At 37.0% G+C, this 13,163-nt stretch overlaps 1 protein-coding gene across 1 annotated transcript; it reads right to left on the reverse strand.

Moving 5' to 3' along the window:
• Positions 1-205: 205 nt before the first annotated feature.
• On the reverse strand, positions 206-2,521 carry LOC141535368 (ATP-dependent DNA helicase PIF1-like). Its single transcript, XM_074255264.1, has one exon. The coding sequence runs from the start codon at positions 2,519-2,521 to the stop codon at positions 206-208; it is 2,316 nt and encodes a 771-aa protein (XP_074111365.1).
• Positions 2,522-13,163: the final 10,642 nt, after the last annotated feature.

Genomic DNA, 13,163 nt, shown 5'->3' on the forward strand with positions numbered 1-13,163 from the left:
GAAAAGCTGTTCTGCTTAGAGTAATAACATTCGGTAGTCTGACGCTCCGTTTTGAACGGAACTTGGCGCCAAATTCTACCGAATTTGTTGATCTTTATTAGAGTAACGAATATATTTTAAATAACAGTCTTTGATAGCTATCTAAACATCAAAAATAAATATTTATATTTTTACTATCAATTATGGCAGTTGAAAAAAAAAAAAATTAATCTCTTAGCGCAATAGAGTGTACAATATTTTTGGTTAGTCCGTTTTTAGCCAACACAAACAAACTGGATGGTTTTCCCACGCGAGAACATCCCACATATAGTTGTCCGTGGGAGAAGCACGGTGTTTCCAAATCTAAGCCACATACAGACAATGTTTGTCCTCGTGACTTATTGATTTTCATAGCGAATGCCAATCTAATTGGGAATTGAGTGCGTTTGAATTCAATTGGCACATCTGTAGGAATCATAGGGATTCGTGGCAGCAACACATTTTCGCCTTGAAACTTACCATTCAAGATGATGGCTTCAATAACGTTTTTCATTAATTTTTTAATGACTAATCGTGTGCCATTACATAGCCGTGGTGGGTTTAAGTTTCGAAGTAGAATAATCGGAGATCCAACCTTCAATTGTAAATGATGTGGTGGCATGCCTGGCAAATCCAATGAATTTAAGAACTCAATTGAATAATTCATAGTCTCGTTGGTATCGCAAACTGCATCGATAGATTTATATGACACCAAGTACCCAGGCAACAGCTGTTGTATCTTTAAATTTAACCCATTGACGTCCACATTTTTAGCTGCCAAGATCGCTCTTTCTGCCAGCCACTTATGATTTGCATATTGTGTGTGTACGTCGGGAAATATGTGATCGATGAGACTATTTTGCGAGTCGATGATTGTGCAGAAGTCCGTCTGTAATTTTATGCATCCAGTGTTTTCATGTACAGCAACTTTCCCATCGCCAATATCTAACAGTTGTTTAGAGAAAGTTTCGGCGGATGGATCCTGAAGCATTTGAACGCGCATGTTCACCGTCAGTTGTACTTTTTCAACATTACGCCACAGTCGCGATGATTTTAAGCACGCGTTGATTTCATCAGCGTAGGTTGAACGCGGAATAACGGGAAGTGTTTGTCTGAAATCACCTGAAAGGAGTAACAAAGTGCCGCCAAATAGTTTATCGTTGTTTTTTATATCCTTTAATGTCCTATCCAATGCCTCAAGCGAATGTTTGTGTGCCATAGTGCATTCATCCCAGATAATAATTTTACATTGTTTCAGTACTGTGGCCATAGACGATTGTTTTTTTATGTTGCACATTGCATCTGGATTATTTTGAATGTTTAACGGCAGCTTAAATGCTGAATGAGCTGTTCTGCCTCCATCTAATAAAGTTGCTGCAATGCCAGAAGATGCAACGGCCAATGCGATGCCATTTTTTGATCGTATCTCGGCAAGAAGTAGCGAAATAAGAAATGTTTTGCCAGTCCCACCTGGTGCATCTAAAAAAAAGAATCCTTCTTGTCCTGCCGAAACTGCCAGCATGATGCGGTCGTAGATAATTTTTTGTTCATCATTAAGTAGTGGAACATTGCGGCTAACAATGCTCGCCATTTGTACAGTATCGTACTGTAGTTCACGATTCATATCTGTGTTGAGTAAATCAGATGCACTTCGATTCGGTGAGCTCATACCGAAATAACTGATTGGTAAATTCGCAATAGCAATGCAAAGATCCTCGATAGCAATCAATGCTTCATTGTACATTGCTTCACTGAATGATATTGTTAGATCGTTGCACCTTGTACGATGTCGATACAATATATCATCAGTCATTGAATCTTTGTGATTATCCCACAACATTTGTGCTCGGGCCGGGAAACATGTAGTCAGTACTATAGCAAATAGTAGACGAATTTGTGTTCCTGTGCAGTTTAATGCTGCTTCAGCAAGCATGCTGTCCCAATGATTGTCGTCTTCTAGCAAGCCTAGAGCAAGGCATGCATCTTTATACGTAGGATACGGTTGTCCATCTACCTTCCATATATCTTGAAATAACAATGGTCCGGTGACATTAACCAACAATAGTCGCAGATAAAAGCACTCAGTCTGCCTTGGATTGAAGGTATATACACGACCCAAACTATTTGATTTGAATAAACCGGGGCACGCATCAACTGGTATCCCTTGCTTGCGGGGTATCCATTTTTTCGATTGAGCCCATGTAAAATACCGCGGAACTTCAGAATAGAGCAGTGTTTGTGCGAAGGCACCAAAAGCATCCGCACGATTGCACAGTTCAAAAAATTCGGTGAGCGTAGTTTTCGGTGGATTTATAGCACGATCAAGCGCTGTATCGTTCGTGAAATATACGCGCTGGCCATTTTCAAGATGGACAGCTAAATGGATAACTGCTGGATCCCGTTCATGAATTGGGAAACCGAAAATACGCCAGACAGCTTCATTGGAACTGATATACCGGCCAATTTGGTAATTCGTATTTTCATCATTTTGATTCAACGTCATCAAAAAATAAAAAAAAAATTTTGCCAAAAAATAAAAACAAAAATTTAGAGGTGGACTACCCTTAACATTTAGGGGGATGAAAAATAGATGTTGGCCGATTCTCCTTCCCGATTCTCCACCCTGGCCGACAATCACGCTAAGGATCACAAAAATCGGTCGAGCCGTTTCGGAGGAGTTCAAGTTCGAACACCGTGACACGAGAATTTTATATATATATATATATATTAGGGTGCTTTTTTTTTTGCGACTATTTTTTTTTCGCTCCCATCCCGAAATTTTGTTGGTGTTATGTCTGGCCAAATTTTTATATATTTTTTCTATCAAGGGAAAATTTTCATAAAATCCCAAGTAAAACCGATAAGAACTTTATCTTTCTTAATGGTCAAAAGAAAAAAAAATAAAAATATAAAAAAAAAAACCCAAGACCATAAAATAATAGTAATATTATTTCAAAAGTACTTAGGTTATTTGCTTAAAAATACCTACACAAATAGCCTAATGCATTTTATTTTCTCTAATATTTTTTATTACTATAATCCAAAAAGGTTCTTAGATAACATAAAACCTTGGTACTAAACGATCCATAAACCATTTAAAATAAATTTAGGAATAAGGGTTTATAATCGTCTGAGGTATTTTTTTGTAATCTTTTAAAATGTAAAATTTGTTACTTATTTAGTTAAAAATAGTTAAAAGAAAATCCAATGGTTAAATATACAGGACTGTAATACTGCCACGTGTACACCAAATGAGGATAAAATAACAAACTAACAAATTAATAAATTAATAAAGTAATACAGATTAATAAATTTATAAACTAATATACATTCGACATATTAATATTCATTATAATATGTCATTTTTAGAATTGTTAATTATAACAGTTAAAAATTAATAATGAATAACAATTATAAAAACCAATAATATAATTGTAATAGAATCAATAAGAAAAATTTGTTAATAAATAAACATTATTATAAGTACTAAAACGTTTAAGATTGCTAATAATCATTAACATAGAGATAATTAGTTTTAGTTAAATAATTATTTAACAATATGATTATTATTATTTAAAAATGTTAGTTTGTGAGTGGGTGTGCACACTGACAAGCTAGCATCAGGGTAATCCTTTACCTGCCCAAAATAGTTACGGAGTAGGGGTGATACCCTGAAAACTGACCCTGATTGGAAAATGCTGTGCCCCAACTCAAGGCCCAATAGGTGGAGCCTTAATTAGGGAACACTTATATAACTAAGAGTTCGTTACTTTTTTTCTAATCTCCAGTACGAGTTCAGTCCTAGTTCAACTCTCTCAACAGTTAGTTATCAGTTACTTGTTTTAAACTTTGGTCAATCGATACCATTTTCAAGTGTTAAATTTTAATAGTTACATTCAAGTATCCGCATACTTAGTTTTCTCTACATACAGTAGGAAAACGTGTAACTGAGAATAACCGTTCACTTTCAATTTGAGTCAATACATTTTTCCTGATTTCATTCAAGTGTCCGCACACTTTGTTTCTCCTCATATCGTGGAAAACGTGAAACAACACAAAAATAACGACTTCGGTAGTTTGAGACAAGTGAACATCCCGTATCCTGATAAAACATACAGCAGGATCCAATCAAGGATCAACTCAACAGGGATCATCGGGTTATTGTAAGTTATAATATTTAACAAATTAAGTTACCTTTATATTCAGACTTTCAATTTAGAATTTGTAAATCTATAGTTAAAATAAATTCACCACAAAAGTAAAACACCCATCTAAACATTATTACATTCCAAACACAATCTCACGATCCCGGTCTATAGGTCGCAAGACTTGGACCAAAATTATATTTCAATAAGTCTAATCTTGGACATAACAATTGGCGCTCGAACAGGGACACATGAGATTTTGTCTGGAATAATATACGGGTGTTTACATTAAAACACTTAATTCGTTAAATAAATTCTGATCTGCTAACATTTCTCTTAATCCTAAATTGTTTATCGTCAAGTTGTAGATCCTCCAATAAATAATCGAGATTTAAATTCAGTCGCGAACGCGATTTTAATACCGGTTTTACGCGAAGAAAATTTTGAAGAAGACAACATGGCTTTACCTGCAAATCAACATATCTCGTTAGGCGACGCCTTGTCATTCGTTCCTAAATTTGACGGTAATTCCAGTGAACTTTTAGAATTTCTAAATTGTTGTAAAGAAGCCAAGTCTGTCCTACCTGATGGAGCTGAAGCAAATTTAACTAAACTAATTTACGGAATAAAGTTAAGCGCAAAAATAAAAACTTCCTTGAACTCAGTAATACCCGCAACAATCACAGAGCTAACAACCAAATTAAAACAAATCTATATACCCAACAAATCACTCTTTCAATTACAAGGGGAGTTGGGTCGTATTTATCAAAAAGAAAACGAACCGGTAATAGAATTTGTAAATCGGTTACGTAGGAAAGGACATGAAATCGTGGAGTTTCACAAAGCGGAAAACCCTGACGCGATCGCTGCTGCTTTAGGAGAATTTAAAACTAAAATCGATTCTTCTATCGCGAACTGTTTCATGCAAAATCTGGTCAATGAAATCGACCAGCGTATGCCGGTTTGTAACACAGTTGAAGAAGCTCTAACTAACGCGATGAAAATCGAAAAAAAATTAAAAGTACGAAAAGAATTGCACCGCGATCCAAACGCGGAACACAAAAAGGAATTTAAAAAAATCGAAAGACATCCCAATAACGATAGACCCGTTAATTTCGTCGCTAATAATCCAACTGCCGGAAATTCAAACGCGAGACAAACAAACACCAACAATAACTTCAAGAATAACAAAACAAATGACGGTGACACCTACGGAGCGTGTCGAAAATGCGGAAAATCCGGTCATTTCGCGAAAAACTGCACAAACCTTTCGTGCCAAATTTGTTTTACGCCAGGTCACATAGCAAAGACCTGCCCGCAACTTAACCCTAATCCAAATAAATACGCAAACGTAGAATGTCAATTATGCGGAAATAAAGGACATTCCGCAAGATATTGCAATAGGAATCCCAACGCGAAATCATTACCAAAACAGACCGCGGGGATAAACGGGAACGTAACGAAAAGGGCGGAAAAGTATTGTTCTCTCCATAAAACCTCCACTCACAACACTAGCGAATGTAACGTTTTAAATAAACAAAGTCAAGCGACAACTTCTTTTCTACGGGACGGGGGGAGAAATAATCGACCGACACAACCTGTGAACCTGACACAGGAAGTAACTTTCGACGATTCGGAGTAAATAAAATTAATATTAATTTAGACCCGGATAACCTACCCTATACCATAATAGGTAAGGTATCCGGTCGAAACGTCGTTATGATGCTCGATTCAGGGGCTTCACCCACTTTAATTAAGCTTAAATATATTAAAAATTCTAGTTTAATAAATAATCAAGATAAAATAGAATTACACGGGATCGCGAACATTCCTATTACGACGTTAGGAAGTGTTAAGATTAAACTCTTCGGTAAAAGCACGATAGCGCATGTAGTCCCCGATACCTTAGCTATACCCCACGCAGGTTTAATAGGTTCGGAATATTTTTCTACCCATGAGGCTAAGATTGACTACAAGGACCGTGTACTACAAATCGGCGATTGTAAATACCCCTTTAAGAAACCCAATCGGGTCGAAAATGGGGTTATGTACATTCCAGCTCGGAGTGAATCCACCTTTTTTGTAAATATATCGAATCCAGAAATAAAGGAAGGATTCATTCCTAAGCTAAAAATTTGTAGGGGTGTTTTTGCAGGAAATTGTTTAGTTTCAAGTAATAACGGTCGCGCTTATTTACAAATCTATAACACTACCGAAGAGGAAGTACAAGTAAGAATTCCTACTTTAGCTCTCCGCGAGGTAGAAAGGGTTAAGGAAGACGAACATCCCATCGTTGATCCAATAACTACCCCCATAGACATGCATGTAAGCCTTGGCATCACCAAGCGAATATATACTATACAGACTGAATTCCAAAACAACGAACGTTTTGAACAAGTCAAATCCTTGCTACGGTTAGATTATCTGGTCCAAGAGGAAAAGGACCATGTCGAACGTTTAATAAAAAATTTTGCGGATCGATTCTATTTACCGGGAGAACCTCTAAGTTCTACTAAAAACTTTCGACATAGAATACCGACGCACAACGACAGACCGATCACCGTAAAACAATATCGAATTCCCCAAGCCTTAAAGACTGAACTAGACAAATACGTACAGGCATCATTAGACTCAGGCATCATTCAACCTTCTGAATCGCCTTATAATAGTCCAGTGTGGATTGTACCAAAAAAACCAGATTCCCAGGGAAACAAGAGGTGGCGGGTAGTAATTGATTTTAGACCGTTAAATGAAGAAACAATTACTGACGCGTACCCTTTACCCAACATTGCGGACATATTGGATCAACTGGGAGGGTCTAAATATTTCTCTGTCTTCGATTTAGCTTCTGGTTACAATCAAATAGAAATGGATGCGAGAGATTGTCAAAAGACTGCTTTCTCGACACCCTTGGGACATTGGGAGTATCGTCGAATGCCGTTCGGATTAAAAATGCTCCGGCTACGTTCCAGCGGTTAATGGACACGGTATTAACGGGATTGCAGGGTATCTCTTTGTTTGTATATTTGGACGATATAATTATCTTCGCTCGCGAATTGAACGAACACGAACGTAAATTCACTGAGTTAATGATGAGATTAAGACAAGCTAATCTCAAACTACAACCCGATAAATGTGAATTTCTGAGACCGGAAGTAAATTATTTGGGTCATGTAATTAGTGATGAAGGATTAAAACCTGATCCAAATAAAATAGTATCCGTCCAGAATTTCCCGGTACCTAAAACCCAAAGAAATATTAGGGAATTTTTAGGCCTCACAGGTTATTACCGGCGATTTATCAAATCATATTCTTCAATCGCGAAACCTTTAACAAAATTATTAGAAAAGGAAGCTGAATTCGTTTGGACCGAGGCTACTCAAAAGCATTTGACCAACTCAAAGATACCTTATGTACAACTCCCATTTTACAGTATCCCGACTTTGATAAACCCTTTAATATAACAACTGACGCGTCCGGTTATGCAATCGGAGCAGTTTTATCACAGGGTGAAGCGGGAAAAGATCGACCCATCGCATATTATTCGCGTGTCCTCCGAGGACCAGAATTGCGCTACGATACGTACGAAAAAGAGGCTCTGGCAATCGTTCAAGCAGTCAAACATTTTCGACCCTACGTGTACATGAGGAATTTTAAAATATATACCGATCACAAACCATTGGTATGGTTTAAATCCGCGAAAGATGGAAACGCTCGAATCTTAAAATGGCGTCTTCGTTTAGCCGAGTACGACTATGATATAGTTTACAAACCGGGTAAGATAAATTTAAATGCCGACGCGTTATCTAGAAATCCCGTAGAAAACGTAAATGTAGTCACTCGCGCACAATTAGCAAAAGAGAAGTCCCAAACTAACACTTTTCATCGGTCGACAGAAATACCAGACATTTCTGACCGGACTATTGGAGATCCGACAGGTCGCGAAAACACTCGTGAAGTCCCTCAGAAAAGAGGAGGCCCTCGAAAAATCGCGGGAACCTGGATGGAAAGGTTGACGAAATCAACACTCGGGAAGTCCCCATGCGAGGGAGGTCCCCGAAACCTCATGAGATTATTAGCACACATCTCGATGATAACGACGCCATTGTACCCGATGAAGATACTCACTCAGATAGTAGTTCATCTTCTGGTGAATCGGACCATCCTATAGTAGACGATCTCGATCAACATATCAAACCAAAACGCGTAACAAATATCATAGTAGTAAAAGATCTCTTTCAATACCGAGATGATAATTTAGTTTATTTCCTAAATGAATCTGGTCAGCCGATAGATTTGAAGGGTCTCGAGCTTTACAAGCTCAGAATAGATTACCGAAATCAGGATTCATGGATATCGGACAAATTCATTGTAGCAAACACGGGAATAAAAATTATTTCGGTTTAGTAATTTGCGGTGTCGAAGGAGGATCGGTCATTCGAACTAGGTGCAACCTCGCCAAATGCCTAGTAAAATTAAAAGGGATTTTCCGTGATAAAGGGATAACCTCGTTATCAATAGCCTTCTCGAAGTACATCGAGAATATCCCATGGGCGGAAATCCTTGCAGTAATTCACGATATTTATGGATCGGAACCAATAAAAATCATTATTTGTCTCGGAACAATTCGATATGTACCTAGGGAAGAACGCGATCTTATTTTTTTTTGAAGCACATAAGTCCCCGATAGGTGGTCATAAGGGAGTTTCCAAAACCTTTAATAGGATACGAGCAAATTACTTTTGGGAAAATCTAAAAGCCGATATCCAATTACGAATTCAGCAATGTTTAGAATGCCAACTAAAGAAACTGGTTCGAATAAAAACGCGACAACCCATGCTTATCACAGATACTCCTGGGACAGTATTTGAGAAAATCGCGATGGACATAGTAGGTCCTTTACCTCGTACTAAGAATTGTAATGAGTATATCCTTACAATTCAAGATCAACTGTCCAAATTTTGCGTGGCAATTGCTCTTCCCAACATGTTAGCTACAACAGTCGCGGACGCGTTTATCAAACACTATATATGCTCGTTCGGTGCCCCAAAAGCGGTATTAACTGATCAGGGCAGAAATTTCATAAGTAGCTTTATGCAACGAATCTGTAAAAGATTCAAAATCAAAAAAATTCAGACTACTGCATTTAGACCTCAATCTAACGGTTCCCTAGAACGGTCGCATCACGTTCTAGGAGAGTATCTAAAGCAGTATGTAACACACGATAAAGAATGGGATCAGTGGTTGGAACTAGCTACTTTTTCTTATAATACTTGTGTTCATCAAGGAACTCAATTTACTCCTTATGAATTAGTATTTGGAAGGGTCGCTAGGGTACCAACTAGTGCTCCACCTCATGATTTAGATCGCTTACCTAACTACCATGATTATATCAGTAATCTCGTAGACCAGTTGATTAAAATACGCCGTTTAGCTCATGAAAATTTAGTTAACGCAAAACTCAAATCCAAGGAATACTACGATAGACAATTAAAACCAGTCACCTTTAACGTAGGTGACAATGTTTTCTTATTAAAAGGGCCAAAACCCCATAAATTCGGGGATCATTACGATGGCCCCTACAAAATAGAAGAAGTTTTCTCCAATGGAAACGTTAAAATTAAAATCAAAAATAAATCTAAAATTGTACACCCTAATCGGTTAAAGAAAACAAAGATCAAAGTTTTACAACCTAAAACCAAACGTCCTAAAGTCATGGATCCCGATCCCGATTTTAGATTATAATAATTTTATTTCTAGGATCATCAGTTTATTGATCATGAATTACATTGCATTAATCCTGTTGTGGTTCAGTTGGAAAGCAGTAGACGCAATCATAGGTTATGATTGTGGCAATAAAGTTTTAAATACCACCACTATTTCACTGATCGACATCGACGAATGTGATCTCGAAGGGGATCGGGTGGAAGAGTCCCTTCCGGACATTGCACTGCTTCAACTTAATGAATTTGATCACACTAATGTAATGCAGTGTAAAATCGAAATCAGAAGAATTATACAACACTGCGGTTGGCAGTCGTATAATTCAATAGTTAGTCAGGGATTAATGAATATATATACCCCATATCTCGAGAATTGTGTCAGGTAGCACACGACCATGGCACAATTCAGATAGGAAACACTATTATCGATGGTATCCCGATCAATGTAACTATCACGCGAAGCATTACCTTAGCAGGTAGTGTTAATAACAATGCCGACTGCACTAACTCTCAATATAGTGACCCTTACGGTACTTGGGATAGTGTATTTGTTGTCGGAACTGCTAAAATAACAATCCAGTCACATAATACGCGAGTAAAAGTCGCAGATGACAAAATATATTTACCATCGGGATACCATTGTAAATTAAGCAAAGGTCATTGTATTGACCCTGTTAACGGGTATTCGTACTGGAACGCACTACCACGAAAGTACTGCCTTCCAGATACTTACTCTATTTTATATCGTGGTCGAGCCACAAAGTTAACTTCTACTAAAGAAACTGTGTACTCACTCAATGTAAGAGACACAAGTTTCTCATTAAGTATTACAGGAACTGAGACCTCATGTGGCATTAAACTAATAAAAACTGAACATCCTAAATTAGTCATTGTTGAAAATTCAAACTTAGAGTCATTGGAAAAAAATAATATCGTGAAATCAAATCCCGACAATCTAGATATATTTCTCTACGGAAATGCGAAATTCGTTTACGTAGAAAGATACTTGAGGTCTCAGGTCAAAACTTTATATTTAGATGTATTAAAGAGAAAGTGTCAATTAGAGAGAGAGGTGCTGAAAAATACATTGTCCATCGCTTCAACGCAGCCAGACGAATTCGCCTTTCGCTACATGGAGGGTCCTGGGTATATGGCGGTAGTTGCTGGAGAAGTCATCCACATAGTTCAATGCGTTCCCGTCGAAGTCAAGATTCAACAGTTGGAACGATGTTACAATCGGATGCCGGCTCAACGGGGAAACCAAACAATATATTTAACACCACGGACGCACGTCATAACAAATTACGCTGCAGAATTACCATGCAACACCCCATTATTGCAACAATATAAATTGGGCAACACATGGTATAAATTCTTGCCAAAACCTATCGAAACGATGCCGCCAAAAATCCTGAAGCCGAGTACCAAGATGACCTGGGAATACCAAAATCCTGCAAATCTTGCCACCGGAGGAATTTACTCTGAAGCCGATCTAGAAGCCATGCGAGGGAGGATAATGTTCACCATGGAACAAAATGTAGTCATGGAGACCATAGCTCGACAGTTTACCAACGGTTTCACGAGAGTCCATCATTGCTATATGCACTCGACGAAGATATTTTAGAACATCTTGCAGAAAGTGCTTGGTCCAGAACATGGGGAAAATTCATTGGATTTGGCACCTACTGTTCCGGCATCATCGGAATCATCATGTGTCTACGAATTATTAAACTCCTTGTAGACACTGTAATACACGGTTACGCTCTCCACTCGGTATACGGATGGTCTATTCATCTTATAGGAGCTATATGGGATTCCATTACTCATCTGCTTTTACATCTAAATCAACAAGTTCAACAGTCTTCCACCCAGCCTCAGTCAGTTGAAAATGTGGAAGCCGGGATTGTAATACCACCATCGGCTCCAGAGATCTACCCAACATTACCCGCCACTACCACCTCAACAGAGACAACCACGGTCAAATCAACGAACGCTACAGTCTTCGTGTAATTCAGCACCTGCCTCACAAGAATAAGAAAAATAAAGTTACGTCGCACTTCGTTTCAAAGCCACTCGCGCTTCCGTCTAACGGCGGTGGTGTTATGTCTGGCCAAATTTTTATATATTTTTTCTATCAAGGGAAAATTTTCATAAAATCCCAAGTAAAACCGATAAGAACTTTATCTTTCTTAATGGTCAAAAGAAAAAAAAATAAAAATATAAAAAAAAAAACCCAAGACCATAAAATAATAGTAATATTATTTCAAAAGTACTTAGGTTATTTGCTTAAAAATACCTACACAAATAGCCTAATGCATTTTATTTTCTCTAATATTTTTTATTACTATAATCCAAAAAGGTTCTTAGATAACATAAAACCTTGGTACTAAACGATCCATAAACCATTTAAAATAAATTTAGGAATAAGGGTTTATAATCGTCTGAGGTATTTTTTTTTGTAATCTTTTAAAATGTAAAATTTGTTACTTATTTAGTTAAAAATAGTTAAAAGAAAATCCAATGGTTAAATATACAGGACTGTAATACTGCCACGTGTACACCAAATGAGGATAAAATAACAAACTAACAAATTAATAAATTAATAAAGTAATACAGATTAATAAATTTATAAACTAATATACATTCGACATATTAATATTCATTATAATATGTCATTTTTAGAATTGTTAATTATAACAGTTAAAAATTAATAATGAATAACAATTATAAAAACCAATAATATAATTGTAATAGAATCAATAAGAAAAATTTGTTAATAAATAAACATTATTATAAGTACTAAAACGTTGAAGATTGCTAATAATCATTAACATAGAGATAATTAGTTTTAGTTAAATAATTATTTAACAATATGATTATTATTATTTAAAAATGTTAGTTTGTGAGTGGGTGTGCACACTGACAAGCTAGCATCAGGGTAGTCCTTTACCTGCCCAAAATAGTTACGGAGTAGGGGTGATACCCTGAAAACTGACCCTGATTGGAAAATGCTGTGCCCCAACTCAAGGCCCAATAGGTGGAGCCTTAATTAGGGAACACTTATATAACTAAGAGTTCGTTACTTTTTTTCTAATCTCCAGTACGAGTTCAGTCCTAGTTCAACTCTCTCAACAGTTAGTTATCAGTTACTTGTTTTAAACTTTGGTCAATCGATACCATTTTCAAGTGTTAAATTTTAATAGTTACATTCAAGTATCCGCATACTTAGTTTTCTCTACATACAGTAGGAAAACGTGTAACTGAGAATAACCGTTCA

Source organism: Cotesia typhae, unplaced genomic scaffold, assembly GCF_013202065.1.
Source record: "Cotesia typhae breed Kobodo isofemale line unplaced genomic scaffold, CoteBio_Ctyphae scaffold_13, whole genome shotgun sequence".
Taxonomy (NCBI): Eukaryota; Metazoa; Arthropoda; class Insecta; order Hymenoptera; family Braconidae; genus Cotesia; species Cotesia typhae.